This window comes from Kockiozyma suomiensis (assembly GCF_038497685.1).
Source record: "Kockiozyma suomiensis strain NRRL Y-17356 unplaced genomic scaffold V2V93scaffold_6, whole genome shotgun sequence".
Taxonomy (NCBI): Eukaryota; Fungi; Ascomycota; class Lipomycetes; order Lipomycetales; family Lipomycetaceae; genus Kockiozyma; species Kockiozyma suomiensis.
Window position 1 is genome coordinate 234,121 of NW_027117669.1, and position 22,513 is coordinate 256,633.

Genomic DNA, 22,513 nt, shown 5'->3' on the forward strand with positions numbered 1-22,513 from the left:
AGGCTGCATTTTACTTTCCATTAACTAATATTCCTGCTTATCGCTTTTGCCATTACAAACTAAGTTGATGAAGCAAGTAGCGCACACTCATAAGCCTGGCGCCGAGTACGCCGAGTACGAATACGTACATAAATGCTGCGTAAATGCGACAATGTTGGGAGCACACAGCCTTCACTCCAGCCAAGATTTTTTCGGATCGCGCGACACTAATTTTCGCGAGCCATCAAGCAACTTGACACTTGTTTCACACGAGGCAGGCTACGTTCACGTATCCGGAAATCAAATATTATGAACATTTTCCGGTCTGTTCTGCGACCGTTACGGCGCACAAGCAGTTCCCTGTTTCGGACGTCGCTGGGGCTACCGGCGGCAAACAAGCGAACGATTGTCTATTTAGATGGACTAGTTGAAGAAGATCGGGTTTTGATCAAGCCTGTCAGACCAGAAATTTCACAACTTCAACAGAAAACAGAACAACAGGTGGAGGCCGCGTGGGCTCGATTGACAGGCGAGCATTCCAATTCGTTTGTCTTACCAAAGGATTTGTTGCTGCAAGTCTTCACACATAAAAGTTTCCGACATGGCCTGCTACCTTACAACGAGCGACTGGCATTTTATGGTATGTGATCGCTATATGTGGAATCAATTGTGAAGTATGTATCTAATTAGCCTTTTTTGTTAATATCTAGGTCGGCGGTTGTTTTGTTTACAAGTAGCTTGCTTAGTGTCGGCATACAGTTCTGATGGACCTACTTCAGTTGCAGGCAAAGATGTAGACGCACTAATTGCGCCTACTGCAGGAGGTCTATTACATAGTCGACAGGCCCCTTTTAAAGTTGCAGAAGCTGCCGGGCTATTACCAACTATAAGGTGGTCACCAGCGAGAAAATCTGTTAATGGTTTGGTATGTTTTGAATGTCTTGAGTAATGTCAAAAATGGTTGTAGCTAACTGGTTATAAGGATGAGGATCCACGGAAGTCTGGGTTATTTGAGGTTGGAGCGCAGACCATCTACGCAGCGGTAGGTGCTGTAGCAATGTGTCACGGAGGAGCAATGGCGGAGCAGTTTGTCAAAAAAGTGGTCATGGGTGGACCCTACGGGATTGTCAAGACTAGTTCAAAAGAATCGACTTCTGCTTAGCTTATTCATGAAGTTGAATTTTCTAAAAGATGATTCCTGACGGTATATCAGGATTGTAACATAGATAAAAGTTATTTAATACATGCCGTGTACATACGCCAAGATAGTTGGAGCAGGGTTTCGCATGATGACCGTGCGCAACGATATACCAATTTTATTCTTTTTGCAAGCAGCTGTTGCTTTGTTAAATGTCATTGAATATTTTAGCTAGCATATTATATATACAGGAGCGATAGCGAATTTATGGATGTGTCCAATTTAATATTGTTTTATAATTAAATGCTGCTGCTTTGTGTCTATATGGCTTCAAGGTTCAAATTTTCAACCTGGAGATAAGTCGCAGCTCGAAACTCCCAACCAAACCCGCACGCGTTCTTTAACGATAGGAAACTATCAACACTTTTTTCTAGATCAGCGGCAACGGCCCTTGCATTCCAATACTCAATCGGCTTCTCTTTTCGCCCGAATAATTAAGAGAGTCTCAAAGCTACCTTCCAGGCGTGTGATTGCGTGAATAGAACTGGCTGCGTGCTGCTGTGCGTTCCTACCAGGTTTGATCGGCCAGCACTTCCAGATCAAAACATGGCTTCTACAACCTCGTCATTCGTTCCGAACATAAAAGACAAACCAGCAGCAGTTCGTCATTTTTTTGACCGGCCCACCCGACGAAGTCAAGCTGTACACCTATCTCGTTCCGTGTCTGCAAGCCAAGTAGTCGCTTCTCCAAAATCGAATATTAACACTTCGGCTTTGATTACAGTACAGGATGCGGCAGCCAAACGAAGCCAGCACCAACTCAAGCCGAGTTCTGTATCAGTCCGTCAAGGAAGAAGTCAGGGAATGAATAGGTCATCTTCTATGCGAGGTCCACGCGCTCCCACCGTAGAACTCAATGCAGCATCACTGAGCCATGTTCGACGGCTTTTGCGACAGCTGCTAGAAGAATTGGATTTTTCTTCCCAGGATTTGGCAACAAAATGGGAAAATGCTTTGTTACCGATACTACTTCAGGCAACTGATGATCTTGATCCTGATGTTCGGCAGGGCGATGATATTGATGTGCGGAATTATGTTAAGATTAAACGGATTGCCGGAGCGACACCAGACGATACCTCGTACTTGTCAGGCGTTGTTTTTACCAAAAACATAGCCTTGAAATCAATGTCGCGAGAAATTTCTTCAGCAAGAATTATGTTATTGGGATTTCCAGTCGACTTTAGAAACCGCGAGCCACCTGCGTCAAATAGCCATGGATCTTCTACTACGAGCAGTTCTGCAAACGGCGATCATGGCGATGCAAAAATTAGTGGTGATGCAGATGGAGGCAGTAAGGTAGCCCCACTGAGCTTTATGTCTTTGGAACCGGTGCTGCAGCAGGAAAAAGATCATTTACAAAAGCTCGTCAAAGCAGTTATTGCGCGGCATCCCAATGTTGTGCTCACAGAACATAATATTTCAGGCTACGCGTTAAGCCTGCTTGAACATCAGGGCGTCGCAGTCGCATACAATGTCAATCCAAAAGTACTACGGGCAGTCGCGCGTTCTACGCAGGCAGATATTATCCCCTCGGCGGACGTTTTGATGAAGGATCTGGAAATGGGCAGCTTTTCAGTGTACCCTCGTGTTGGCCACTGCGAAAACTTTGATATAAAGACGTACGTGTTAGACAAATCTCTGAAGAAGACTTTTATATTTGTCTCCGGATGTCCGCCGCAGTTGGGATGCACCATTGTCCTTCGCGGAGGAAATATGGAGACTCTACGTCAGATAAAAGTTATCGTGGCGTTTATGATATATGTCGTTTATAACCTGAAGTTGGAAACATGTCTTATGCGCGACGAATTTGTGTTTATGCCTGCGCCTGCTGCTTCAATATTCCACAATCCAGCAAATACCAAGAATCTGCCGTCTTTTGCTTCAAGTTACGGTGGGGTGGCTACCAAAACTGAAAAAGACGAAGACGAAGACGATACTGATGGTAGCAGCGAGTCGGGCTACTACGATGCTTTAGTCAAACTTCATGGTCAGCGAATCGTGTCGACTTCCCCATTTGTGCAAATTCCTCAGCCCTATCTGCTGTGGAAAGCTAGACAGGTTGAGCGCAGGCTTCAGGTTCTTGCTAAGACTACAGCAGAATTTCATCGAGAGTTTGAAGAAGCTACAAAGAGCGCGAAGGAAGATGGAAGCATGGAAATGATGGCACGAGATCCCGAGAAAATCACAGGTAGGTGATACATTTTTAAAGCAGTATGAATCCTTCTGATCTGATTATAAAACAGATTCTATCTCCGAAGAAAGCGGCGATCAAGACATTGAATCAATGAGTAATGATTTTGAACTCGAGAAGCCTATCGATTCAGATAATGAATTGGGTACTAACACATCGAAACATGCTGAGCAAGCCGATCCTACAACTTCCGCAGCTCTTGTACCGAAGCCTGACGCTACGGCAGCGGTATTTGATTTCATTAGACCGGAAACTCTTCTGCACCTTCCTGGAGAGGGAGATAGGGTTATGGCCGAGGTCAAGCGAGCAGTTCTGCAGCTAGAGCATGATAAATTGGAATATGTGTCTGTGATACAAAAGAGGCAGTGGGAAACTTATCTTGCTCAGACGGTGCAATATCTCTTTACGCCTTTTGCTTATCAGCATATTACAATCCTTTATTCTTTGGTGTGCAAAATCACTACAGCACCCTGCACGGGGCCAGAGTTGGTGTCAATTGAGTATTATCGAGATGGCGACTGTACTCTCGGCCAGTTCATAGAGGGTATTTGTGACAACGTCGATCAGCAGTGCTCAGATGGATGCTCGTATACCTTGGCTCAGCACTACCGGTCCTATGTACATGGAAACGGACGTGTTAATGTTAGTGTTGAGAAGATGGCATGTCGTATTCCAGGTATGGAGAATACTATACTGATGTGGTCAGATTGCACTATTTGTGGGGCCAAACTACCGGCTTTGCCGATGTCTGACAATACTTGGAAATACTCTTTTGGAAAATATTTAGAATTGTCATTCTGGTCAGCTCCTTTATCTCTACGAGCAGAGGTATGCCCGCATGACATTCACAAAGATCACGTTCGTTTGTTTGCGTTCCATGGTTTAGTGGTACGATTTGAGTACAAGCCTATAGATTTACTTGATATCTCCTTTCCACGGACCAGACTTCTTTGGAAACCTCAGATTGATGTACGTCTACGCGCGGATGAATATGTCTCAATTGAGGAAAGGATCACCAAGTTTTTTGACTCGGTGAAGGCGAGGCTTGAGTCTGTTCGGGTTGATGAGTTTTCAATTAGCGACCGTACTGAAGAATGCAAGGCCAGAATTCAAATGATGCGAGAACAAGCAAGTAGCGAGTGTAATGATCTGATTAGTAAGCTTCAAGCTATTTATCAAGAATCGTCTTATCGTGAATATCTTCCTTTGAACGCAGTGATTAGGTCCTTGCAAGAAAGAGTTGTGCAGTGGGATATTGATTTTGCGGACTTTGACCGGAGTTTTTTTCCTTCTGAGAAGGATATCGCGCGCCTTACTGCTATGCAACTCAAGAAAATGTTTCTGGAGAAAGACACTTCGACCGCCTCTTTAGCGGCTGATGAAGTTCCGGCGGAAGCTAACGAAAATCAGGACTTAAATGCAGCAGTGGAACTGATGCCTGTTCTGTCTGAGCCGTCATTGGCATTGTCACCTCTGCGTGATAATACCCCGAGTACCTCGACCACCATGGTTGGTGATGTGACAGAGGACATGGCGAGACCTAGTCAGGCAACTACCGTGTCTTCAGATTATGCGTCCCCGATGGGATTTCCTTCACCTGGATTCTCGGCTGCCGCTAAAGCTGACCCTATTGCAAAGAAATTTGCTTTATCTGAACTTTCAAAAGCGACTGCAAAGGATAGTGAGGATGAGATAAACAATCCAGAGAGCGAAGCTGGTGCAGGAAAACTTCAACGCATAAGGATAGACGTGTCAGATAAATCAGATGGGACAGAAAGGGTCGCTGATACACCACCTGGCTCGTCGGATATCCCCAGCATACCATCTGTCAGCTTGACTATGGTGTCTCCAGTGGTAGCCTCGTCAGGTGAGAGCGACTTAGTTGCAAATTCTTCTGCAGTATCAGATAACTCGGGTAGTCTGGTAACACAACCTAATGCGTCTGCTTCTCGTTCGAGCATCCCGCGTCGAAAATATGCACCTGATAGAATTATGCTACCACCCGCTCCTCAATTTAAGCACCGTTTTACTCAAGGTACTACTCGTGAGCTTGCTCGACAGTTACAATTGAGTCGCGGCGGCAGTGATGTGCATGGACCTCCAACTTCGGTAGCTGGTATCGGATCTAGCTCTTCGGTGGGGCAGAGCAAAGTAATTTCATTGGCGCGGCATTTTGATCAGCTTTCGCGAGAGTTTGAGAAAGAGCGAGCGCGGGAAAGGAAGAAGCTGGCTGAAGGTCGACTACGTGCTGTTGGGTCGTCTAAGCCTATTGTTGAGGTTTACAATACGATCGAGGATGCCGTTGTTGAAGGAGAAGACGACGAAGAGTACGAAGATGACTCTTTATCAGATGAAGGTGCTAATTCTGATTACGAACTATTTTCGGATTCTGGAACAATTGGCCGTAAAGGAAAAGCTCGACGAAGGCGTGCGCATCAGGACCGAAGTAAATTGGACATCGTGTCTTCGGTTAAAGATAAGCCGAAGCCTGGCGTGCACGCTTTGAATCCTGCGCCGACTGACGAGTCAAGTCCATCCGAGCGTTCAGCTACTGTCGAAAGTCAAGTTTCAGCGGTAATATCTCCTGGAATAATGTCTCCCCCTCCGTCAGCTTATTTCCGATCTGCTTTTCCTACAGACTCGGTTCCTCCAACTTCGCTGAGTATCTCACGGAAGAGTGGCGATGATACTCAGCCTTCTGAATCACATAAGGATGATGATACGGCTGAGTCTACTAATAAAGAAGAGACTTCCCATCCCTCGCAGACATTACAGCAAGGTCAGTCATCAGCCTTCCCAGCCTCGACGTTTCAGCAGGACCTACCTCCCGTTCCTGAACGACTCTCAATCATGACTATGCTTTCGAATTTCTGGGCAGATAGATCTGCGAGTGGCTGGAAACCACTTGATTATCCGTTACAGCCATCTGAGCATATTTTCATGGACTCGGATGTCATCGTTCGTGAAGATGAGCCATCGTCATTGATAGCGTTTTGTTTATCGTCTCCTGACTACACAGAGAAACTTCATCAGATTAGAAAAGCCGATAGTCAAGCTTATGACTCAAGCTCCTCGGACGATGAAGTGAAACCTATGTATCCATCTCAGCCAAACAAAGAGTATTACACGCGACAGAGGCCAAAGACTGACGGAGCACACACTACGCCGACGTCAGCCCATGGCCCACATCGCAAGACGCGCGAGGAGCTTAAGAAGTGGTTACTGAAAGAGACGGGTACACATTTGAAATACCAATTTCAAGAGGGCTCCGCTAAGCTTTCGTGCAAAATCTTCTATGCGGAGCTTTTTGACGCATTCAGAACTCTGTGTGACTGTGAAGAGAGCTATATTCAGTCACTGTCACGCTGTGTAAAGTGGGATTCTACTGGTGGAAAATCTGGCTCGGCATTTTTAAAGACTCTAGATGATCGTCTTGTTGTAAAGCAGCTTTCACCGTCAGAGCTAGATGCGTTTGTTAAATTTGCGCCTTCATATTTTCAGTACATGTCGCAAGTCTTTTTTCACGATTTACCATCGGTGATTGCGAAAATCATGGGGTTTTATCAAGTGCAGGTGCGAAATCCAATCACCAACAAGTCGATGAAGATGGACATTCTCGTGATGGAGAATTTGTTTTATGATCGCAAGCTATCTCGAATTTTCGATTTGAAAGGATCGATGAGGAATCGACATGTCGAGCAAACGGGGAAGGCGAACGAAGTATTGCTGGATGAGAATATGGTTGAGTGTATGAGTTTTCTGAGATTGATCCGTGACTGCCGTAAGGTAATGTACTAACTAATTTTCTATAAGATATTTTTGAGTCGCCGTTGTTTGTGAGAGAATATGCAAAAAACATTTTGCGCGCATCTCTTTGGAATGATACCTTGTTTCTGGCAAAGATGAATGTTATGGACTACTCACTTGTCATTGCTATTGATCATGATAGGAAGCAACTAGTCGTGGGGATTATTGGTGTGTATTTTATTCTTTTGCAAGGTGGGTTCCAATCATAAACTAACTGATCCATCCAAGATTGTCTACGAACATTCACGTGGGACAAGAAACTAGAAAGTTGGGTGAAGGAGCGAGGACTCGTCGGAGGAGGCGGAAAGATTCCTACTGTTGTGACACCTAGACAGTACAAGAATCGGTTTAGAGAAGCCATGGAAAGATATGTGCTGATGGTTCCTGAGTACGCTTATGTCATTTGCTTGTTTTGATTTGTTGTTAAGGCAAAAGACTTACTAACATTTTTTTTTCCTTTTAGTTTTTGGCATCACTAAATTATGTATTTACTGGAACAGGTGTATGATATTTGAGATAGATGTAAAGCTAATGGATTAGGCATATACATAAACTGAGCAGAAGGATGAATTGACGCTGCTGTACTACATGCGTTCAATTTAAGCTAAAAGTATACATCGACAAATTGCCGCTCACTCTTCAATAAACTTTTATATAATATTTCTTCCTTATGATATAAATGTACGATATAATAGTTATCATTTTAAAAAAAGTCCTGTTTCCGTTCTTCATAGATCAATTTGCAACTGGGTTAGGTTTATATCTAGATTTTCATTGGCTCTCCTCCGCCAACCCGCGAGAAAGTAGCATCACGGGAACTGGGGGTCTTTAATCGTACTCAGGCAAAGAACAGTGCTTGTAACCAAGAGAAGAAACAAAAAGAAGACTTCCGTTGATATTACATTTAAATTCATTTTTGGTTCTCTTTTTCGCATTTGGTTTCTCTAATATTTGCTGTTTAGACCCATTGTGATGTTGCGGATCATAGCTGCTCGCAGTGCTTCTGCCAGTGGGCAAATTCGGATTGCGCAGTCTGCCAGATTGCTCTCGACAACGGTATGCATCTCAATTCTTGTCTATTGTGAATTCTATCAAATGATTTGATTTGATAAGATTGAAGCTTGAGGTTTGATTGTGCAGGTTTGCTAAATTTGAGCATCGATTGCTTGTTCTAGATTGCTCGGTTTAATGTTCAAAATATACCTCCTTCCTCGGTTCCCCCCAAACCGACGGTAACACCAGTCATCGAGACACCTACTCCAGCGACTCCGTCGACTCCGTCGCTTTCCAGTTCCGAGCCTCCTATTGTTGAGGAGCCAGCTAGTCCTCCTCCGCCTCCTCCCAAAAAGACGCATCGTCTCCGGTCCCTTATCATTCTCACCATTCTGGTTACCTCGTTATATGGTACTGGAGTTTGGTATTCGACCGTCAATGATAATTTCCATGATTTTTTCACCGAGTATGTTCCTCTGGGAGAAGAGGTTGTGATGATGTTGGAAGAGCGCGAGTTTCAGCGCCGCTTTCCGAACGCTGGACGTAAGCCTACTAGCGATGATTCACCGCGAGTGACGATTCACCGTGGAGGTGCTACATGGAAGGTGATTGGCGATGATTACAAAGGACCTAGTTCGGGACCGCACGTTTCGGCCAAGACTCCTGCTCCCAAGAAGGAAGCTGTAGCTGCCGCTGTCCCCGCCGCGGAGAATAAGCGGGAGCCTCTGGTGGTCAAAGAGCCCGTCTTGCCCAAGCTTCCCAAGTTTGTATTCGATGGCAAGATTGATCCATCATTGGAAGGAGTTGTAACTTCAATCAACAACTTGTTTGTCGTGCTCTCAAAGACTGGCGCTGCTGGACCTGAAGAGCTGGGCAGCATTGCTGCCAGTCTGGGACAGGTTTCTGATAAATTCGTATCCGTCAAGGCGAAGTACGAGGCTGATTTGAAAAGCGCTTCCGAGTTGCAGATTCAGCTTTTGACTAACCAGGTTGCTGCTGATGCCGAGGAGACTAAGAAGCAGCTCGCGGCACTTGATGAACAGTGGAAGCAGGGATTTTTTGCCGAGCGTCAGCGCTTGGTGGTTACCTACAAGCAGAGGCTGACCAATGAGTTGAAGAAGATAGGATCATTATTTGACACTAAGGTTAAGAACGAAGTTCTGTCTACAGATGCTCTGAAAGACAAAGAGTTTGCCTTGCAAGTTTACGACAAAGTGGAAAACGAGCGATCAGGCAGACTTGCCAAATTGGGTGAGGTCAAGAAGGCGTTTGACGAAGTTGTCGAGTTGTCGAAAGAAGTCGATAAACTCCTCGATTTATCTGAGAAGACGGCCGATCTTCAACTTGCTCTCGGAGCACTGTCCAACGCCTTAGCTACGCCATATCCAGTACCTTTGGCGCCTCTGTTGGCGCGCATCAAGGTGGCCGCCGGAGATGATCCGCTAGTGGCGAGCGTCATTGAAGCCTTCCCTCGCTCTGCTTACCAGGGAGTACAGTCTCCTCAGCAACTTGCAGCAAGTTTTAGACTTATTGCGCCTGAGATTCGCAAAGTCAGTTTAGTTCCCGAGGACGCCGGTGTGGCTGGCTTTGCTGGTTCGTGGCTGCTGTCTAAGCTTCTGTGGAAGAAGGAAGGAAAACCTGTCGGAGGCGACGTCGAGTCTATTCTTGCTCGTGCAGAGACGGCATTGATGGAAGGCGAAGTCGAGCAGGCTGTTCGCGAGGTGAATTCTTTGGACGGATGGAGAAAGAAGTTGGCGGATAACTGGCTTACTGAGGGTCGGAAACGGAGCGAGGTTGAGTTTTTGGCACAGGTGTTGAGCGAGGAAGGAAAGATTTGGCAGTATAGAGTTTAAGAAAGAGAGAAGGAGCAGAATAACGGAAATTCAATTTGCAATAAAGTTGTCTTGAAGTTATCAGAATTAACGACAACATATAAAACTGGTGAAGCAAGTTTATTCTTAATAGTTGTCCTTGTCAAAATTGCTGCAGATTTTGTGTTGTCACTTGAAATTCTATATATTACAAATCAAATTGAATCAATTACCTTCATTATGCCATAACAAGAAAATGTAGAAATCTAAAACCATGTAAAATCATGTTAACTCAGCGATGTTCTAGGGTTAGGTGTTTACCTGCGAATCAGAGGCTCCGTTAAAACCGAGTGAGTAGCTCTACTCCGAGTGTGGTATTGATTGTAATTGAAAGGTCAAGCGCTAGGCCGCACTACAACACTATCTCCTACAAAATAGTTGGCGTGACAACCAATTATTATATTAGAAAAAAAGGGGATCCTAAAAAAAAAGAAAGAATGAGTGCCCGCAATTCTTTGAGATTTGTGTCTCGACGACCGAGATTATGCTCGTCGTTCCCGGCTAAGCAACAACTACAGCAGCGAACACTCTTCACGAGCCGAAAAACGCCTACACCTGTGCGTAATTTTTTCATAAATACAGCGCTACTGGTTGGAATAGGAGCAGGAGTGTATTATGCAACTGATGCTAGGTCAGCGTTTTTGAGATATATTGTGGTGCCTACTATACGCTGGACTATGGATGCGGAGACAGCGCATCGGCTTGCAATTGATCTTATGAAGGCGGGGATAAGTCCTGTTGATAGATCAAAAGATGCTGAGGATCCTGATTTAGAAGTGAAGGTTAGACATAAAGAAATAAGAAGCTTTTTCCTTTTTTTTTGCTGGCTAACATGGAATCGTAAATAGATTTTTGGAAAGACTCTTTCAAGTCCCATTGGACTTGCTGCTGGATATGATAAGAATGGTGAAGCCATTGATCCGCTTTTTGACATCGGATTCTCTTACGTTGAAGTTGGATCGATCACGCCTAAACCACAAGAAGGAAATCCCAAGCCACGATTTTTCCGTCTTCCAAAGGATGAGGCAGCAATCAACAGATACGGCTTCAACTCGGATGGCCATCTTAAAGTGTTGATTAGATTGCGTCTTCGTCTTCATCGATTTTTGACAAAGTACAAAGGCGCTCCAATCAACCATGCCTTTCGAGAGGGAAAACTACTGGGTGTAAATTTGGGAAAGAACAAGACTGGTGACGAAGTCGAAGATTACGTCGAAGGAGTAAGAACACTTGGAAATTACGCTGACGTGCTGATCATTAATGTCTCGAGTCCGAACACCCCTGGTCTTCGCAATATGCAACACGAAGAGAAACTGAGTGGTCTCTTGAGTTCGGTAATCAAGGCTCGTGACGAATTATCTACCCCGCACAAGCCTCCTGTGTGTGTTAAAATTGCACCCGACTTGACTGAGACTGAAGTCATTGCAATTGCCGAGGTTGTCAAGAACTCTGGAATTGACGGTGTTATTGTGTCGAATACGACAATTTCGCGCCCGACGACTCTAAAATCACCTCCGTCACTCAGAAGTGAGATTGGTGGACTCTCAGGACCGCCCGTTAAAGAGGTATCATTGCGAACTCTACGCGCATTGCGGAAAAATATTGGACCATCGTTTACGATTATTGGATGTGGTGGAATCAGCTCCGGAAAAGATGCGGTCGACTTTGCCAAAGCGGGAGCTACGTTTGTGCAAGTGTTGACTGGGTTTGCGTATGATGGGCCTGGAATGCCTGCGCGGTTGAGAGAGGAGATTAAGACTGAACTTGCCGGCAAAAAGTGGATGGATATCATTAATGCGGATTTTAAGTAGATTTAAAATTGTTTCTTGTTTGTTCATTTTGTGTATGGATTGTAATTTTTAGAAGGAATTTTGCATTTTTGAAATTGTGGTTTGTCCTTTTTTCAGAAGCAAACATGAAAATCTAGATAATCTCAGCCACTGATTCCAAGAGATGAAGCCGAGAGACTAATAAGTGAACCCCCAGTTGCCGCCGCCATATCGCCTGCCGCCTGCCAATAAAACATTCCACCCAATGAATGTGATTTGACATGCTTGGTCTTTCGAAGCACCGAGTCATAATTATCAAAGCTATACCAAATATTTTCTGTCCAATTGTGGTAGCTGGCGCCGACTTGGGATTCGTTGTACCTAATCGCATTGTCGAATGGGTGGAGACCTAGATCGTTGTAATTTACTTGGATACCGGACTCGGGCATCTCAGATTTTGACCATTCTTGATCAGGACCTGTGACGTTGGGAAATCCTTGAGCGTAAAGCGGTATCCCCATGACTAGTTTGCGAGAGTCGACGTCTGGATTATTTAAGCATATCGTCATTGTATTGGATGCGCTATCGGAATCTGCCACCGTTGAAAATAAACGGGAATGATATCCAGATGTCGCGTTCCATGGACCATAAAAGTCGTACGTCATGAGATTGAATTGGTCGACTACACTTACTGTGCTGCTGATGTCGACGGTTTCAAGAGCCCAGCTTGCGCCGGTGTACGTTGCGGTCAGTAAGTATTCTCCCGTCTTGAATGATTCTCGCAGTTCCCTCATTAGTCGCAAAAAGTAGTACCCCTGGGTGTCGGTCGACGGAGATTCCCAATCAACTGCAAGCTCGAGTCAGCATAGTACTCGAATTTAGTTTAGAGAAATCAATCATACCATCGAGCCCATCAAAAGAATATTCGTCTATAATATTCTTCAAATTCAATACCAATCGTTCGCGCGATTCAGAATGCGAAACTACGGATGAAAAATTCGTGCTTCCAATTCCTCCACCGACGCTCATAAGCAACTTTGCGTTTGAATTGCGCTTGTTGCGGCCTTCTTTCAATTGCCGCACGCAAGATTTTGTGGTAAGAAGTGAAGAGCCGGTATTTCCATTTGTATCAGGCTCGGTAAGAAATACTGATCCGTCCTCATTGAGCCCGATAAACGTGTAATAGATATGCGTGACATTCTCGAAAGGAATTGCTTGTTGCGGAGGCGTGAGATTGCACGCCCAGTCGGGGTAAAACACAGCATTCGTATATCCCGTGAAATTCAAGGCGACAACCTCTGGAATTTGAGGTGGGTCAGATGATAGAGGCTGCGGAGTTCTCGGCGTCTGTAGAGAAAGTGATGCGGCATCTATAGATGCGGTGGGGGTAGAGAGTCCCGAGATACTATCGCTGTCCGAATCTGCGATTACCGAAACTCGTCGCTTGGCCTGTCGAGAATGCGATATAAGGGGAAAGTACATTGAAGAGGAATAAGAGGGAACATTGTTGAAAAGGGGGGAATATTGGTGATTTATATATGAGCCACAAGCGGCGGACGATGAGGAGTTTCTAGGAAGTTGCAGCCAAGCTCGAGGCCAATGCACGCGAAGTTGGGCCATCCAACCCCTGAATTTTTAGTTTTTAATTTGTGTTTATCAGGGAAATAGCTCGCGGCTGTTCGAGCCTCATTTTCGACCATATTTATTTCACTCAAAGGCGAAATAATTAATTATATGCTAGTATTTACCGAAAGCTCACATGCCTGGCAGTATCTTAAAGTTAGCACACGGTCGGCTACAGAGGATGTGCTTTTCCTACACGTCTTGGTATAAAATAGTCAAAATTCCACAAATACATACATTAATTCAAAAAACAGTATCCACAGAAAACAAAAGACTATTCACAGCCAATATCTAATCATCTCACCCGTAAATTTTTTACAGCCCAAGTAATATCCCATAACGATACATGACGAAACCCAAAAGACTTACCAACAATCTATAAGATACTATTCTGCCGAGCCTCGCCATTTTCGGCATCATTTTCACTGTCACTCGCATTGTTACCAATATCCAACAATATCTGATCATCATCATCCGGGTGACTACTAGACGATCCGCGCTGAGCGTCATCCTCAGAACTGTCCGAATCTTCAGCGCTATCGGTATATCTGTTCTGCTGTCCCGCAAATCTCTCTACATCAAAATTCCTCTCAAAATCACCACTGGACTGTGAACCCGTTTTCTGATGCCGATGCGGGTGCTGGCTGCGCTGATTGAATCGTAAAGGCTCGTCGCGTAATTCTCGCTCGTGATCCATTTGTGCTTGAATAATTCTCGCGCGCTCCATTGTTTTTTGATATATTATCCAGCCTGTTGACGCAGCAATGAAGCCACTCACGATTATAGAGATTATATTGACAAATTTGGTTGTCCAGTCTAGTTTATCATCGCTGAGATTGCGCAGTCGAGAGCCGATAAATACTGGAATAAGTAGCTAATCATACAGATTATTATGCATTCGATCAATAAAAAATTGTGTAGACAAAACCAAAGAGACAAACCTTTGGCGTGGACAGAGCTGTGGCAATAGCAAAGTTCTTTGGTGAAATAGTGTGAATAGTCGACAATGCAGCATTACTAAAAGAGAATGGAAGCGGCGACATTCGAATCATCCACAATAATTTCAAACCGTCGCTGTCTAGTGTCATAGTAAGAGCCTCAAACTTTCGATTCCCTTGAGCTAACTGGTATGCAAAATCAGCGAAAAATGCTCTCGAGGCGCTAGAAAAAACATTATTAACGCAAACCCAGAAATCGGATTTAAATGGAGGGTAGACTTACACGAAGCATGCGTAAGAGGCAATGACGGTCGAGATGGAAGATACAATCCAACCTTGCCATAATCCATATACTAGTCCCGCAATCTGACAAGAATAATTTAGCGTCCAAGAAACAAAATATATGTAGCAATAATAGTGTCATCATACTGTAACGGCTGACGTATATCCAACAATAGGCGGAAAGCTCGTCACGGTGATTAATAGGAACATTAGGATTGTGCCACCTCTAAGGTTGCTATATGCGAATAAATTAGTACTACAATGCAGCAAGATTTAGTGGAAGCACATACCTCCAGCTCTCACAAAATGGCTGTATCCAACCAAATATCGCATTATGAAAAATCAACAAGAGCAACGTCGCGACTCCTAAAAACACCAATGCCGAAATACCAAGTATGCGCTGCTTTGCAGGGATGTTATGCAAATAGTCTGAGATATTTCTGCGCAGTTCCTGAGGGTCCCGGTAATTTTCTGGCGAGACTGCGGGCGGAAGCATGAGAAGATCTGCTTCCTCCGCGACTATTTGGGCGGCAATTTGGGTCGCCATCTGCAGAGCGTCTTGACAAGTCTTCGTTGATGCGAGAAGGGTTACTGAAAGTAGTTATCCTAGCGATTGCAAGCTAACTTGATTGATTATAATTGTTGCAATTGGACTTTGCTAAAGCGAGCACTAAATCAGAATGGTGATCTGTAAGTTTAGATTGCAGCGGCACTCAACTAAGATCTTAGATAACTACCTCCTACATGCGCAGCAACATAAATCTCGTCTCTTTACCGCTACTTACTTGCGGAAGTGTGATTAGTTTTGGTGTATAATTACTGTGGCACTATTTCCTATATAATTGTGGCTTTACTGTGGCTAGTCTCCCAATATGGTGCGGCTCATCATTTTATCTTGATTCTTTGCACGGCTTTTTTAGGCGCCGGACTCGGAAAAATTTCGACCTCCTAAAAGTTGAGCAGCATACACCTACGTTTTCTGATCTATTCGCGATATTCACTAGAATATCTACGTTCTTTACCATCTTTATTTTATTTTCAGAAGTTTTTTTTTCTTATTTATACATTCCATTAATGCCGTCAAAGAAGCAAGAAGTTGAGGTGTCTGAAGCGGTTGAGATCGCGGACCAAGAAATGGTCGACACCGAAGCTCTCGAAGAAGAAATTCCCGTTATTGACTCAAACAAAATACAAATTGTACTTTTGATTCTTTTGTGCTTTTAAAAAAAGGTTATTGGCTTTTTCGTTAACTGTGTATTGTCGTGTATAGCTACCTGGTGCTTCAGAAGACGGGACTGCTGCCTCGTTTCGAATTTTACAAGAGGATCACACGCTTGGAAATGCTCTTCGATATATAATTATGAAAAAGTATCCCCTTATTCTCCCTTGATTATCCCTATCACAATATCCCAATGATACTTACCTCTTTCAACAGCCCTGAAGTTGAGTTCTGCGGATACTCAATCCCCCACCCATCAGAAGCAGCAATGAACCTTCGAATCCAGACATATGGCGAAATAACAGCAGTACAAGCTCTTGAAAAGGGATTAGATGATTTGGTCGATTTGTGCAATGTCATCGAATCGGAATTCAAGGAAGCTATAAGCAAGAAAGATTACGAAACGTCGCAGCCTATCGACAATTGAAGACATGCACTAAAGATTGGAAAAAAAAGTTTACACGCTCGTTATTTGCCTGACCGTTTTTTTTTCGGGATTGTCGGGAGCTTTTGGTTTTTATTTTTTTTTTTACTTCTTTTGGCGTTATTTATGAAATATTCAGTGATGTGCAGTATGTTTTTCACTGGCATCAAGAGGTCTGACCGAGACCTATGTACATTATGCTTTAGTTTCCTTATCATGTAAAACTGATCTGAGTGATAAGCAAAATAAATTATTCAACAATATATTTCTATTTACAGGGCGTCCTTTTAAAAGGCAGCTATTTATGTACAGAACTCGGCAAGTCTGCAACATCTCTCATCTCATCATTGGGCATCAACTCATTCAAAAGACTCTCAGCCGAATACAAAGCATCCGAATTTGACTTTTTGCTCTTCGCCTTTACAATGATCGTCAATGCACTATTCACCGGGGTTGGAATATGCATCTCCGCGCCCACTGACGCAATATATTCGTTTAAATATTGTATCTCTGTTGTTCTTCCGTCGCGGATATCGGCTCGCATTGATGACACGTTCGATGCCGTATTTCGCGCAATCGTTAGAACGTAATCGACGAGTTGTGACACGTCGAATAAAACTTGTGACTCGTAGTAAGAAAAGACGGATTCGATCTCCGGAAGACGACGGAGAACTTGTACTGTTTCGGAAATGATAATGAAAATGGCCTGACGCATATTCCGCGAGGTTACAAGCCACCCATTGGGTACGTCGAGGATAGCAGTTAGCGGATTGATACAACAATTTGCAACCATTTTCTGGACTTGGGCTCGTAATATTTCTTTATATGAGACTTCGACCGCGCCGAGATCAGGCGAGCTTGATAATTGTGTTATGAGACGCTGCGTGAACTCCGTACGATCGCCATTTTGCTTTAGACGAAACAATGTGTGCGATGAGCGCATCCGTTCATTTTTCAATCTTTGTAGTAAACGCTCAGCATATTTGCGAGAAGAATGAGAGAATGATCCATTCGAAATCGCTATGGATAACGAGGATATTCGCGTGGTCAGACTGGCAATAAACCGCTCGATAGATAATGTCCTAGGAACTTCAGCAAATTTAATAGATCCGACTCCGTTCTGCCTCACGATTCCAAGCGTATCTGTCTTTGCGACACCATGAGTGTTGATTGCTATAATAATATTCGGTCGTAGTCGCGCATTCGGCCATATCTTACGCTCAATCTCAGATAAAAGACCCATTCCATTCTGTAGCAATACGATGGTCGATGAAGGTCGGATCCGATAAGCCACTTCTCGTAAAGCGGAAATAGTCTGATGTGCCTTAGTACAGACAATCAAATTGTTGATGGCTACGGGGACATAGTATACTGCGTAGACGGGTAAGCCCAGCACGTCGGTGACGGGTTCAAGCGGTGGGAGTTTGGGATCGCGTTGGACTATAACTTTGTCAGAGTCGTTAAATTTGATTGCGTCTGACATTTTTCGAAATAGGAGCGTAGTTGCTGGTTGATCCGGTAAACGACCAAAGCTGTGCGCCATCAACATCCCTATACTTCCCGCTCCTAGAATGTCTTTGTATATGTTATTAGAATAATTGATCAGAGGCGTACAATAAACTAGACCAACATACAAACTCGGCGACGTTGAAGATCAGATTTCGTGTATTGCACAGGCAACGTCGATGACGATATTGCCGGCAATTTGATGCCAAATATTTCAGAATACGCCTTTGCCAAAATCCTAGGCCCATACCTTCTCATGAAATCCACATCGTTCTCAAAATGCTTATACCATTGCAGCCACAGACTTTGCATAGCATCCCGGTCTATTTTTCGCAATTCGGCATCACGGTCGCTGGTAGCTAATTCAAACGCAAGACGATTAATCTGCCCGCGTGTGCGCGATTCGTAGCGATTGATATTGGCGGGCGTCGCGCTATCTGGTGGTCGACGCCAGAATTGTACTGATGAGGCATTGAGTAGGGGTTGGCGGATAGTCGATATTGGAGAGAGCCTCATTTGTGAGTATTTTGCAGGTGCTATCGGATTTGACAAGACATTCGAGAGTGTAGAGCGAGGATGATGAGTATTAGTTGACGCGTTTTGATTTTATTTAGATTGACAATATCTCGATTCGCGGAGCGTACAAAACCCTTGATCATACTTTGTTGCTACGACATTGCCATATAATCAAGCCTGAGTTCATCGCCATCGCTAGTTCGAAAAGATTACACTGGACAAAGATGAATGGACTGTTTGTAATAGAATACTGCCGTGGTGGAGATGAGTGTTGCAGCTGACTATATGTCACTCGGTCAAGTGTCTTGGAATAGCTTTTCAAATCAGAATGTTGAGTTATCTTAGACTATATAGATATTTGAATTCAAATAATGTATCAACTGTTACAGCTCTATACACACTTGCTATTAATATTACAATATGTGCAGCTGAATCTAGCTAAAGCTGGTAGTGCGTCATCGCCTGAGGTAGTTTTCAACTATCGTTTCTGTCTCTCGAAAGCTTGTTTCTTAAAAAGAGACCTGCTGAATAAATGGTATAAGACTTGTGATACATCTCTCATAAATTAATCACTTCACACTCAAACATCGCGGTAATATGGATAGTCACGGATACCTGTACCAAGTCGATACTAAAAAAAGAAAAAGCGAGAAGTGAGAAGCGGGTTCCGAATTCTCTCCGCAAACTACTGAACAATACAGTCTTGTATCGGAAATCGGGAGTCCGGGGAAGTCACCCAGCCGCTTCCAGACATCATTTTCTCCCCGCATTCGTCAAGACAGTGTTTTACCTGCGGCGAAGGCGACATCGCGGGGTATTATGAAATTGCTATAGAGTACTCTACTATTTTAAATTTATTCTATTTTTGCAAAAAGTACACTGACTAAAACCGACGTTATTGAGCAAACAAAAGAGGAGGATGAAACTGCCGAGACGGGGAATTCGACTCAAAAGGAGAATGAACGGCTAAATTGGTAAAGCAATAGGAACCGCAGACGAAAATAGAATACGCAGTATTCCACAGAGCCAAAACATATAGAACAGACTGCTTTTTTTGAAATTGAGAAAGCAAAAGCAAGAAAGGAAATTAAGTGGCTGTCCTCCACATTCCTTTTGCGCTTCTCTATTTGGCCTCGCGATCCGTCCTTTTGAGTCCTTTCAACATTCTGCGTCGAATTTGCCCGAGATTCACCTTTTACAGTCTCATCGTGCGATGTGTGTTTACTGCTCATAACTTTGCAAATATACAGAAAAGCCAGTGCAGACCAGCTCATTATTAAACCGGAATATATATTATATAATCGATATGCTAAGCCGCACAAGTGCTTCACCTTCGACACGCAAGAACGGCCAGCTGCTGCCCGGCTATACCGCCGCGCGATCTTGCAGTATAAACCACGTCGCGTGTGAACAAAGGCGGATGAAAGAGACACAAGGGCTTTATTTGGCCTTTGCTAGCACGTAGTGTCTGCCGTGTGGATGCTTGCCGACATAGTCTGAGAGAGAGCGTATGAAGTATGTGGTAATGTATATAACAATCAAAGTGACGTAGTTTGGCTCACTGCGTCAGTCTCTTGCATATGTAACAATGTAAAACACAGCAAACTGATCTCATTCTAATGGTCAGAGTACAATGCATTATTATGGCCGGTTGCCTCAGCTAACAAGAAAATGAATAAATAATAATGATCATGAGTTTATTTTATTTTTATTTTTTTTTGACAGCAAAACGGTGCCGTTGCCATGGATTCCGCGGTGGCAGTCATATGCTCGTGAATAGGTTATCGTTTATTTTACATTCGCACTTCTTGTCTGAGACTCTTTTGTGATAGAGTGATTGAGATTGCGAACAAAATCAGGGTGGTAATGTTTTATGCAAAAGTGTAAGTAAGATAGTGAGTCATGAGCAAGGTATACAAATCAGAGCGCAGTATTCTGGTTTAGTTTTGTTTACCAAGTAAGTTACAAGCACTACTCATTCTTCGCTCCTTTCGGGCTTGAGTTCTCAATAGCTCATATGACCGGGTAGCCATCAGATAGACGCAGCCGCCCGAAGATTAGTGATTTTTTAATCATCAGCGGCAGCAAAAAGGGATTAGTCTAAAACAGGTACACTGAGACGACAACACCAATTCGAAAACTCTCGACCGCCGAAGGTTTTCCGGGATTCTTCTTGTTTCAATTTTGCATGACGTAGACGCCGAGGATTTGCAATTAAAGATCAACTAAAACAAATGCTATTCTTTTCTTAACTTCTAAATCGACACTGATCAAAGTAGTTGTGTTGTCACTAATCATCATCAGCATCAGCATCATCGTGATCGTGATCGCATGTGATCTCTCGCCGAACATCATTTTTCTCTACACTCTGCCCTCTGCACTATACGAAGTGGTTATCAAGAGAAAGTCTACATCTATAAGATCAAGCAGAGATACAGTAGAGTAAAAATAACCCACTCTCTCCCTCTGCAACTATTCTCCCCGTCAGACTCCCCGTCTCGCAGAAATCATCTCTCATCCCCCACCCTCCCCGCCTCTTCCCATTGTGGCCGCCCACCGTCGAGGCAAAAGGAAGCACGGAATGGCTTCCACGTGCACGCATCTTTTCGGTTCTTATTTTAAATTCGATTCTCACGATCGCCCGACTGTATACCACTATAGATACTAAAAACGTGCGTCTTGAAGGGGTATTAATTTCATGCTCTGAGCGAGATTGCGGGGCAGGAGCCTGTGAGTAGTCATTTATTCACATGCAAGCATCCCTCAAACCAATGCTCAGTCAGTTGTACAACGCCTATGCATACATCTCACCACCTTGAGCTCCTCATCTTATTACATTTATAAAAAATAATCTAAAGTAATATAATGGTATTTAATTTGATAGTACTTAGTACAGAGAGTATCTGCTGAAATCCCCAAAATTCCAAACGCCGTATCCTAACATTTAATAAACATCCAAACAGTAAAAAATGAGCAAGCCATAACATAAGCTCCCTATATACAAAGAAAGAAGTACACCATCCCTCCTAATAATACACAAATCTCAATATCCAAAAATTGACAATTCCAAGAGTACACACAAGTCTCTGTAGGCTGGCACCAACAACACTTCTGCATTAACACTTCTCGAGCTCAACAAGCAAAGCAGCTTGCTCTTCAAGCACTTCGACATCAACCTTAAGATCAAAATCAATCAAAAAGAGGAATCCAATCTCCAGTCTGCACAGTTCGCTCTCAGATAAACCACCAACCTTAGCAAATCGCTTTTGCTGATGGTTGATATCTTCTACGTTCTTGCATGCGACGCGTAAAGCCGCGATGACGAGTCGATGAACGTTGAGAGGGGTGAGTGGCACGACCTTAGACACGACGCACAATCGGTAAATGTATAAACTAGTGGCAAGGTACACAGCAGTCGAGATGGGACAGTATTGATGTATCCGTCTCAAATATTTTTCGATATCAATCTCCGGTACAGCCTTAGACCAAAACCGACGTGAAACAATAGCGCGCTGATTAGCCTTGTCTACAACGTACTGCTCGTGCTCTGCACTATCTTCTACCGCGTGCTCTTGATCGCTGATATGCTTGGGTGACTGACGTTCGCCAGACATGCACGGCGGCTGTTCCGTGGCAGGACTTAGCTGATTGACGCTGGGAGTGAGCGAGTCAATAGTCGGTGAAGGCGTCATCTGTCGGGACTGGTGCAAGCTATCGTCGGCCGATAACGGCGGCGAGAGGGGCGCGGACGGAGGCGGAGACACCGGTGCCAGAGACTGTGATTGTTGCCATGAGGCGGCGGCAGGGTCGCTAACTGCGAGAATACGGCGTATGCCGACTATAAGAAGGAACAACGCGTCTGCGGGCGCGAGATCGGCCATTGAAGGCGGCGGACTGGGTGGACAGTCGACTTGGAGCTGCACAAAGTGAGTTCGCGGCAAGGAGATTGAGTGCCGCTTAGCCAGGACAGAAGCCGACATTGTTCATCAAAGAGGATAGAGCGAATGTGAATAAGAAGAAAGAGTTAAAGAGGGAGAGTAAAGAAGAGAGCACAAAGCAGAGAGAGCAAAGGAGAGATAGTAATAGTAAACGTGCAAGGAAAGGTAATCTGCGGGGAGAACGCCGTATTTGAAGGGCTGCCGTGTCGTGAGCCACCCGGCCAGGGCAAGGGCTTGCGCTTATTTCAGCCGACGCCGC

General features: G+C 44.2%; 9 protein-coding genes across 9 annotated transcripts; 5 read left to right on the plus strand and 4 right to left on the minus strand.

Annotated features, from left to right (window-relative positions):
* Positions 1-185: 185 nt before the first annotated feature.
* V2V93DRAFT_368602 (mitochondrial 54S ribosomal protein mL57) lies at positions 186-1,443 on the plus strand. The gene is made up of 3 exons (XM_066909827.1): positions 186-619; positions 690-904; positions 962-1,443. Exons 1-3 carry the CDS (start codon positions 289-291, stop codon positions 1,139-1,141), a joined length of 726 nt encoding a protein of 241 aa, XP_066766045.1. The 5' UTR covers positions 186-288; the 3' UTR covers positions 1,142-1,443.
* On the plus strand, positions 1,433-7,918 carry V2V93DRAFT_218355 (uncharacterized protein). Its single transcript, XM_066907037.1, has 5 exons — positions 1,433-3,365; positions 3,436-7,116; positions 7,182-7,343; positions 7,404-7,563; positions 7,639-7,918. Exons 1-5 carry the CDS (start codon positions 1,724-1,726, stop codon positions 7,652-7,654), a joined length of 5,661 nt encoding a protein of 1,886 aa, XP_066766046.1. The 5' UTR covers positions 1,433-1,723; the 3' UTR covers positions 7,655-7,918.
* Positions 7,919-7,996: 78 nt separating this feature from the next.
* On the plus strand, positions 7,997-10,224 carry V2V93DRAFT_368608 (mitochondrial inner membrane protein-domain-containing protein). The gene is made up of 2 exons (XM_066909828.1): positions 7,997-8,231; positions 8,351-10,224. Exons 1-2 carry the CDS (start codon positions 8,148-8,150, stop codon positions 10,019-10,021), a joined length of 1,755 nt encoding a protein of 584 aa, XP_066766047.1. The 5' UTR covers positions 7,997-8,147; the 3' UTR covers positions 10,022-10,224.
* Positions 10,225-10,360: 136 nt separating this feature from the next.
* On the plus strand, positions 10,361-11,991 carry V2V93DRAFT_345719 (Dihydroorotate dehydrogenase-domain-containing protein). The gene is made up of 2 exons (XM_066907888.1): positions 10,361-10,821; positions 10,888-11,991. The coding sequence occupies exons 1-2, from the start codon at positions 10,477-10,479 to the stop codon at positions 11,848-11,850; spliced, it is 1,308 nt and encodes a 435-aa protein (XP_066766048.1). The 5' UTR covers positions 10,361-10,476; the 3' UTR covers positions 11,851-11,991.
* On the minus strand, positions 11,893-13,405 carry V2V93DRAFT_404897 (glycosyl hydrolases family 18-domain-containing protein). Its single transcript, XM_066912647.1, has 2 exons — positions 12,711-13,405; positions 11,893-12,655 (listed from the first exon to the last, which is right to left on the minus strand). Exons 1-2 carry the CDS (start codon positions 13,288-13,290, stop codon positions 11,973-11,975), a joined length of 1,263 nt encoding a protein of 420 aa, XP_066766049.1. The 5' UTR covers positions 13,291-13,405; the 3' UTR covers positions 11,893-11,972.
* Positions 13,406-13,632: 227 nt separating this feature from the next.
* Positions 13,633-15,442, minus strand: V2V93DRAFT_368615 (uncharacterized protein). Its single transcript, XM_066909829.1, has 5 exons — positions 14,942-15,442; positions 14,799-14,886; positions 14,653-14,735; positions 14,373-14,592; positions 13,633-14,305 (listed from the first exon to the last, which is right to left on the minus strand). The coding sequence occupies exons 1-5, from the start codon at positions 15,196-15,198 to the stop codon at positions 13,808-13,810; spliced, it is 1,146 nt and encodes a 381-aa protein (XP_066766050.1). The 5' UTR covers positions 15,199-15,442; the 3' UTR covers positions 13,633-13,807.
* A 143-nt stretch (positions 15,443-15,585) lies between these two features.
* On the plus strand, positions 15,586-16,559 carry V2V93DRAFT_368617 (DNA-directed RNA polymerase). Its single transcript, XM_066909830.1, has 3 exons — positions 15,586-15,848; positions 15,922-16,019; positions 16,087-16,559. Exons 1-3 carry the CDS (start codon positions 15,726-15,728, stop codon positions 16,295-16,297), a joined length of 432 nt encoding a protein of 143 aa, XP_066766051.1. The 5' UTR covers positions 15,586-15,725; the 3' UTR covers positions 16,298-16,559.
* On the minus strand, positions 16,445-18,618 carry V2V93DRAFT_218395 (ketopantoate reductase PanE/ApbA C terminal-domain-containing protein). The gene is made up of 2 exons (XM_066907038.1): positions 17,929-18,618; positions 16,445-17,869 (listed from the first exon to the last, which is right to left on the minus strand). The coding sequence occupies exons 1-2, from the start codon at positions 18,314-18,316 to the stop codon at positions 16,593-16,595; spliced, it is 1,665 nt and encodes a 554-aa protein (XP_066766052.1). The 5' UTR covers positions 18,317-18,618; the 3' UTR covers positions 16,445-16,592.
* A 2,535-nt stretch (positions 18,619-21,153) lies between these two features.
* Positions 21,154-22,407, minus strand: V2V93DRAFT_368624 (cyclin-domain-containing protein). The gene has a single exon (XM_066909831.1). It carries the CDS (start codon positions 22,294-22,296, stop codon positions 21,433-21,435), a length of 864 nt encoding a protein of 287 aa, XP_066766053.1. The 5' UTR covers positions 22,297-22,407; the 3' UTR covers positions 21,154-21,432.
* Positions 22,408-22,513: the final 106 nt, after the last annotated feature.

What these genes read in the sequence shown, in the direction of transcription:
- V2V93DRAFT_368602 (XM_066909827.1), top strand. Translation starts at nt 289, where the DNA reads ATGAACATTTTCCGGTCTGTTCTGCGACCGTTACGGCGCACAAGCAGT. An exon ending in CGAGCGACTGGCATTTTATG is followed by an intron (nt 620 to 689) that starts GTATGTGATCGC and finishes GTTAATATCTAG; the next exon opens with GTCGGCGGTTGTTTTGTTTA. An exon ending in GAAAATCTGTTAATGGTTTG is followed by an intron (nt 905 to 961) that starts GTATGTTTTGAA and finishes ACTGGTTATAAG; the next exon opens with GATGAGGATCCACGGAAGTC.
- V2V93DRAFT_218355 (XM_066907037.1), top strand. Translation starts at nt 1,724, where the DNA reads ATGGCTTCTACAACCTCGTCATTCGTTCCGAACATAAAAGACAAACCA. An exon ending in AGATCCCGAGAAAATCACAG is followed by an intron (nt 3,366 to 3,435) that starts GTAGGTGATACA and finishes CTATCTCCGAAG; the next exon opens with AAAGCGGCGATCAAGACATT. An exon ending in ACTAGTCGTGGGGATTATTG is followed by an intron (nt 7,344 to 7,403) that starts GTGTGTATTTTA and finishes GATCCATCCAAG; the next exon opens with ATTGTCTACGAACATTCACG.
- V2V93DRAFT_368608 (XM_066909828.1), top strand. Translation starts at nt 8,148, where the DNA reads ATGTTGCGGATCATAGCTGCTCGCAGTGCTTCTGCCAGTGGGCAAATT. An exon ending in CCAGATTGCTCTCGACAACG is followed by an intron (nt 8,232 to 8,350) that starts GTATGCATCTCA and finishes TGCTTGTTCTAG; the next exon opens with ATTGCTCGGTTTAATGTTCA.
- V2V93DRAFT_345719 (XM_066907888.1), top strand. Translation starts at nt 10,477, where the DNA reads ATGAGTGCCCGCAATTCTTTGAGATTTGTGTCTCGACGACCGAGATTA. An exon ending in ATCCTGATTTAGAAGTGAAG is followed by an intron (nt 10,822 to 10,887) that starts GTTAGACATAAA and finishes AATCGTAAATAG; the next exon opens with ATTTTTGGAAAGACTCTTTC.
- V2V93DRAFT_404897 (XM_066912647.1), bottom strand. Translation starts at nt 13,290, where the DNA reads ATGTACTTTCCCCTTATATCGCATTCTCGACAGGCCAAGCGACGAGTT. An exon ending in TTCTTTTGATGGGCTCGATG is followed by an intron (nt 12,656 to 12,710) that starts GTATGATTGATT and finishes TCGAGCTTGCAG; the next exon opens with TTGATTGGGAATCTCCGTCG.
- V2V93DRAFT_368615 (XM_066909829.1), bottom strand. Translation starts at nt 15,198, where the DNA reads ATGGCGACCCAAATTGCCGCCCAAATAGTCGCGGAGGAAGCAGATCTT. An exon ending in CCATTTTGTGAGAGCTGGAG is followed by an intron (nt 14,887 to 14,941) that starts GTATGTGCTTCC and finishes ATTCGCATATAG; the next exon opens with CAACCTTAGAGGTGGCACAA. An exon ending in GATATACGTCAGCCGTTACA is followed by an intron (nt 14,736 to 14,798) that starts GTATGATGACAC and finishes TATTCTTGTCAG; the next exon opens with ATTGCGGGACTAGTATATGG.
- V2V93DRAFT_368617 (XM_066909830.1), top strand. Translation starts at nt 15,726, where the DNA reads ATGCCGTCAAAGAAGCAAGAAGTTGAGGTGTCTGAAGCGGTTGAGATC. An exon ending in ACTCAAACAAAATACAAATT is followed by an intron (nt 15,849 to 15,921) that starts GTACTTTTGATT and finishes TGTCGTGTATAG; the next exon opens with CTACCTGGTGCTTCAGAAGA. An exon ending in CGATATATAATTATGAAAAA is followed by an intron (nt 16,020 to 16,086) that starts GTATCCCCTTAT and finishes CTCTTTCAACAG; the next exon opens with CCCTGAAGTTGAGTTCTGCG.
- V2V93DRAFT_218395 (XM_066907038.1), bottom strand. Translation starts at nt 18,316, where the DNA reads ATGAGGCTCTCTCCAATATCGACTATCCGCCAACCCCTACTCAATGCC. An exon ending in TCTTCAACGTCGCCGAGTTT is followed by an intron (nt 17,870 to 17,928) that starts GTATGTTGGTCT and finishes ACATATACAAAG; the next exon opens with ACATTCTAGGAGCGGGAAGT.
- V2V93DRAFT_368624 (XM_066909831.1), bottom strand. Translation starts at nt 22,296, where the DNA reads ATGTCGGCTTCTGTCCTGGCTAAGCGGCACTCAATCTCCTTGCCGCGA.